Source organism: Temnothorax curvispinosus, unplaced genomic scaffold (assembly GCF_003070985.1).
Source record: "Temnothorax curvispinosus isolate PA1 unplaced genomic scaffold, ASM307098v1 QBEX01015361.1, whole genome shotgun sequence".
In the NCBI taxonomy this organism is placed as follows: Eukaryota; Metazoa; Arthropoda; class Insecta; order Hymenoptera; family Formicidae; genus Temnothorax; species Temnothorax curvispinosus.
This window is the reverse complement of record NW_020225141.1, coordinates 1-6,217: the sequence shown is the minus strand read 5'-3', so window position 1 is coordinate 6,217 and position 6,217 is coordinate 1. Positions and strand designations below refer to the sequence as shown.

General features: G+C 31.9%; 2 protein-coding genes across 2 annotated transcripts; both read left to right on the top strand.

Annotated features, from left to right (window-relative positions):
* Positions 1–3: 3 nt before the first annotated feature.
* Positions 4–3,806, top strand: LOC112465590 (vacuolar protein sorting-associated protein 33A-like; the record flags this gene model as incomplete). Its single annotated transcript, XM_025033194.1, is given in 7 exon segments — positions 4–86; positions 554–1,041; positions 1,155–1,275; positions 1,333–1,484; positions 1,596–2,141; positions 2,225–2,347; positions 3,529–3,806. Coding segments are annotated over 7 exon segments (1,599 nt in total), but the record flags the coding sequence as incomplete, so codon positions are not given.
* Positions 3,807–4,021: 215 nt separating this feature from the next.
* Positions 4,022–5,517, top strand: LOC112465592. Its single transcript, XM_025033195.1, has 2 exons — positions 4,022–4,153; positions 4,453–5,517. Exons 1-2 carry the CDS (start codon positions 4,109–4,111, stop codon positions 4,828–4,830), a joined length of 423 nt encoding a protein of 140 aa, XP_024888963.1. The 5' UTR covers positions 4,022–4,108; the 3' UTR covers positions 4,831–5,517.
* The last annotated feature ends 700 nt before the right edge of the window (positions 5,518–6,217 follow it).

The following is a 6,217-nucleotide window of genomic DNA, read 5'->3' as shown; positions in this document are numbered from 1 at the left end:
ACAATACCGCCTAACATTACTAATGTCATATTCATCTCGAGGCCGCAGTTAGAGCTCATGGATCTGATTACCGAGAATGTTCATGGGTAGGTATACAGCGAATATGTCACCAGATACATATGTGACATATTTTAATGTATCTAATGGCTCTCGCCTGTCTACAATAGCTGTCTACCTACAATAGCCGTAAGAGTATGCAGTAAGACTGAGTAAGGCATAAGCAGTAAGCTATTGACCAACTAGTTGATTATTCTTGAATTAAAAAAAATTCTCATTAGTTAATAGCTTACTGCTTACGTCTTACTGCATACTTTTGTGGCTATTGTAGATAAGCCATATATTCAATGATATTAACAAAGGGATCCAAAAGAAAGTCATGTGCAAATAATAAAGTCAAAATTGCGTATTGATACGGATATGAAACGATACTGCTACTTTTAAATTTTATTATAATCCTAACATATATATACATATATATATATATATATACATATATATAAATTGTATATTTTTAAAAATATTTAAAAATATATTTATTCATGTGTTTATACAGAGAAGAGGGCAAGAGGCCGCGTAAAGAGTTTCACTTGTTCTTTGTGCCACACAAGAGTCTACTTTGTCAAAAGAAGCTCCAGAATCGCGGTGTCTTTGGCAGCTTCACGCTGATAGAAGAATTTAAATGTGATCTTTTTCCGTTTGACAACGATCTGCTATCGATGGAAGTGAGCGGATCCTTCAAGGTGTTCCACTTGGAAAATGATCCCACTTGCCTGTATCAAATCGCGCAGGCCATACAAGGCTTGCAAAAATTGTACGGGAAAATCTCGAAAGTCACGGGAAGGGGACCAGCTGCCAGCAAGGTTTGGGAATTGCTGGAAAGGCTAAATAGAGAAGAGGAAGATAACAAATCACTCCCGGTCTCGGGCTCCGTTGCCATTGAACACTTATTATTACTGGATCGATCTATAGATTTACTCTCGCCTCTAGTTACGCAGTTGACATATGAAGGGTTAATCGATGAAATATACGGAATAAAGTACAGTAAGTATTGGCCTTATATATTTTCTATATTTTAAAATTGCAATTTTATAACATATACTTTTAATGTGTATACGATACGTGGCGTAGTGACAGAAGTATCTTTTTTATTTTAGATACTGTGCAATTACCTGCAAGAAAATTCCATGATTCTGACGATTCTCCCACATCAATGTCTCTAAACGATAAGGAACAAATCATATTAAATTCAGGAGAAGAACTTTTTGCTGAGATCAGGTACGTAACTACGTAAAATTCTTTCTGACAATTCTTTACGACATTTTACTCTTGCAGAGATAAAAATTTCAATGGTGTTGGCCCAGTTCTTAGTAAGAAAGCTAAAGTAATTTCATCACAGTTTGACGAGAGACACGGAGACAAGAGCGTTCAAGAAATTAAACAGTTTGTTGCGAGATTACCACATATGCAACAAAGCAATCTTTAGCGTAAGACGTAAGTAATAAATACATGTATACGGATTCATGTTCCGATTCTTTCGCGATATTTATTCTTTTTGGTCTTGTTTTAATAATTTATCGTAATTTCTCTTTAACTAGACATCACAATCGCCGAGATGATAAAAGAGGTAACCGACTCGAGCAACTTTTTGGAATCGTTGCAAGTCGAGCAAGAACTGTTAAACTGTATCGACACGGACAAGCCAAATGCGTACATCGAAGATATGATAGCGCAGCAACAACCGTTACTCAAAGTTCTACGTCTCCTTTGCATACAATCGTTGACAAACTCCGGTCTAAAACCAAAACTGCTAGATTACTATAAGAGAGAAATAATTCACACTTATGGATTCCAACATTTGCCAACTATATTAAATCTGGAAAAGGCTGGATTATTGAAGCAACAGCAGTCAGTGCGACAATACGCAGTTTTAAGAAAAGCATTGAGGCTCACTGTCGAGGACGAGAGTGAAATAGCACCGAAAGATATCAGTTACGTACATTCCATATATGCACCGCTGAGCGTGAGACTAGCGGAGCAACTGGTACAACTAAACGGATGGCAAGGATTGAACGACGTGATGGGATTATTACCAGGACCTACCATAAGCAGCGTCCCGTACAATGTATCCTCATCAGTAAGACGTAAGTTAAGACTAAATCTTGGTTTATTTATAGCTTGTTTAAAATTTATTTTATTTTCAACAAAAAATAAATATTTATTTCAGGAAATTCTATTACCAGCGAAGATTCTAGTTCGGAACCACCAAAATTAATACTAGTATTTTTTATCGGAGGATGCACTTTTGCCGAGATATCTGCTCTCCGGTTTCTATCGCAACAAGAAGATTGTAAGTGTTGTAATAGATTACGAAGTACTTAATTGTCTGCACAAATCAATGAACTGATAATCAAAAAACTGTAAATATATTTCTTCTCTATTTATTTTATATTCATCCAATTATATATATAACTCTTAAAAAATAAGATAATTTTTTAACATTTATAGATGTTAATTTATGTATTTTGTACATATATGCATATACATGAAAATACATTGCTGCAATAGGCGAATACATAATAAGAACTTTTCTATTTATATTACAAAATTCGTCGTGATACAATACGCGCGATTTAAGCATTTATTAGTATTATTAGTACAATACAATTTAAAAATTTATAGAGCTTTTGTCTCCAGATATTAATAAAATTACAAAAATCTTTATCTTTTTAATAAACAAAAAGATTTTCCAAGTTTATAATTTCATAATTGAATTGGTAAAGCGCGACCATCGACGACTTTATATATGCGCTTTTAAATGTTTTTTTTACGTTCTTAACGTATACATCTTTATAATTAAGTGCTTTTATGATTATATTCATGACTATATTCATGATTTTTAGAGAAGCAGCTATAATCTATGATGAAAAATTAGATCCTGTTATACGCAAAATAGGCAAATATTTTCATTTGTTTAGTATACGTCCACGACACTTCATTGTTTTCCTGTTGTGCGATTTCTCAGTAGTTTTTCTATTATTTATCAGATATTTTTTAATTTAGGATTTTCAAGATGGGAAAATCATTACATAAGTACAGGAAGTGGCGGTATTCGCCCACGAACGCCTCCAAACGATTTTCTTGCTTCTATCGATTTGCAGGACGCGTACCTGCTTCTATCAATCCATCAGGAGGAGAGAAAATTCTTACGTTTCCGTTTTCAGAGTCAACTTTTCCAATTAAAAGCCCTGCCTTTTGGACTTGCATCAGCGGCTTACATTTTTACAAAAATTGTTTATGCGGGGTCCTCTTTATTAATATATAATAATAAGAAAACAAAATAAAAGTCTAAAAATCTCTAAAATAAAAATTATGTAGAATGCAGGACAAATGCAGAAATAAATAACTGCGCAATATAATACTTATTTTATCATATAGCAGATTTATTTCTATATGTCCTTCTAGTTAATTTCTATGAAGTCATTATATTAGTTATTTATTTATCGAGTATTTATTTATCTCTCTCTCAAGGTTGCTTCAGTTACGAAATTATAAAAACATTTACCAGCACACACAGCAGAAACAAACAGAAACTTCAGGATAGGACAATCAAATAAGCATTTTATTCTATCCGTATTCCTTCTATTAATAAAGTAGAAAACAGAAGAGCATCAAATAGCATTTTATTCTATCCGTATTCCTTCTATTAATAAAGTAGAAAACAGAAGAGAGAATGGAAATGAAACCAAGAAAAGAGGATGAACTGACATTTTCTTATGATGTGGTCCGCCCACTATATAAAGACTCACAACCAAGTTGGGTATGTTTGATTTGATTAATCGTAGTTTTATTTTAAAGCTCAATATACTCACGCAGAATAGGTACCAATGCGTATCTGTGACTATATTTTCGTATTTTAAAAATATTTTTCTGAAGTATATACAGGAATAAAAATATTCCTCAATTATATTAGAATGTTATTAAAATAATGTACATTATAAATAATTTTCGCGACAATGAAAAGGAACTAATTGAAAAGGGAGAGAAATTATCAAAACCAAAGGAACAATTGAAGCTCTCATATGATGAAATCCAATCGGCATTGTCACTAATGAGAATAAGAGACAAGACCATTCAGATGACACCATGTGACGAGGTAATAAATACCATAGATCTCCTTTATATGATGTAACTATTTTACTTTCGCACTTTTATCAGCGCATATTTAACAAATATGTAAAAAGCAGACGACCCACAGTCTACAAATACTTCAATATCAAATTCTTGTAACTCTAAAAATCTCAACATCTGTAGATCTTGTAAAAATGTGTTTTTTTTTCTTCGCAATATTATAATTATAAATATATATCTTTGATTAACACACTGTAAAACAAAATATTCGTGAATTAAGACTAGTCTAAATCCGATCTTTAAATGAATGTAATATGATTGCAGAGTCAACTTCTTTGCGACAAAGGTTTTAAAATTTTTCTGAAGAAAGAATTACACCAGATAATGGGCAGCGTCAAAGCACGCGGCGCAGTTTATTCTCTACTACGGTTATCGAACAAGCAATGCAAGGGCGTGATAACAACTTCAACGGGCAGTTTCGCACATACCCTCTGCCATTTTGGAAAGGAGTTTGGAATACCGGTAAATGTTATGATACCAGTATCAGAAGCCGTTGCAGAAAAAATCGATGCGTGTCTACATCTCGGAGCATCTGTGTCCCTCGCCAGTTATGATATTGTAGAAGCACATAAGGAAGCTTTGAAGAAGGCCCAGGATAAAGGCTTAGTTTACATTGACGGGTACTCCTTTTTTATCAATTAATTAGGTTGAAACTAGGGTAGAAAAAATATTTTAAAAGAAACTTTTTATCATTATACCGTTACTCAATATCTAAGAAGTAATTAGAGGATACCGGGGCTCGTTGGCACAGTTTTCACAATTTTAGCATTTGATTTTTTATTATTACAATAAATTACTGTTGTTACTCAAAAAAGCATGTCGTATAGCAATAGAAACTTTCTTTTCAATTAATAATACATCACTTTAATTTACTTCTCAAGCTGAAGAACATTAATACAATATTTTGAGACGCTCGAAAATTTACTTGCCACCTCTTGAATCAGAGTTTTCTCTTTTTTTTTTTATTGTAATACTTGTTTGGTTTAAGTAAAACTTTGGGAAAAGTATTTATATCATAAAAGAGATATTTTGTAATAACATTTCTATTGTTTCTTTCGCCATAAATATATAGACGGAACGCAATGCCAACTTGCCTTTTGTGTCAAGATCTCCCCTACTTTCTTTGTTACACTTTTCTTAATATTGATATAAAATGCTGATATTATATATAAATTTTAGTGGTATAAATAGAATCATAAATAGAATATATCATGGAATCCTCGGGTAAAGGGACAATACTCGCAACTCGTGCGTTCGCGTAAAAGAGTCACGGTCGTTCTCGTTCCGCGTATACTTGGCATGAGACACTACCGTGTTTCTTGATAAGATACGGAATTTGATATAAAATATATATATATATATATATATATATATATATATATATATACATTTTACAGATAAATACATATATATATATTAATAATCTATGTATGTATAATTATACATGCCCTATATACATATTTTATGTATTATTATAAAGAAAGACATAAAAACAAGTTGTTCAAAATATAAACAAAATTAATCTTAAAGCTTTTATAAGAAGTAACAACTTTGTTTTATTTAGTTACATAATTAAGACATCGATTTTTAGCAACATCGAGACAAGTTCTTACATTAGTCATTATTTATAATTTCACTGTCTATCAGAGAACGTGTAAATTATGCAAATAATTTGAAAAAGTAACGTTAAAAAGTATCTTTCTAAATTTTTATTTTTATAGAATAATTAAACAACTGCATTATGTTACGAGAAAAACTTGCCGTTAATAATTTGTTACTAAAGAGTGGTAACTGTAGCCACAACGGCGTTAGAAAATAATGTGTTACTTCTTCTTTTTGGTTAAAATACATTCTCGTTAAAAGATAATATTCTCATTAATTGTTTCTATATTTAATTAAAGAAGGTTGGATAAGAAGCCTAAACAGTGTAACGTAAGTTATACGTATAATTTTACGTTTTTTTGGTGAATATGATGGTAGCATTTATCCGTCTAAATCCGTGAAAAAGTAAACAAAATCGTCACTAATT

What these genes read in the sequence shown, in the direction of transcription:
- LOC112465592 (XM_025033195.1), top strand. Translation starts at nt 4,109, where the DNA reads ATGAGAATAAGAGACAAGACCATTCAGATGACACCATGTGACGAG. An exon ending in AGATGACACCATGTGACGAG is followed by an intron (nt 4,154 to 4,452) that starts GTAATAAATACC and finishes ATATGATTGCAG; the next exon opens with AGTCAACTTCTTTGCGACAA.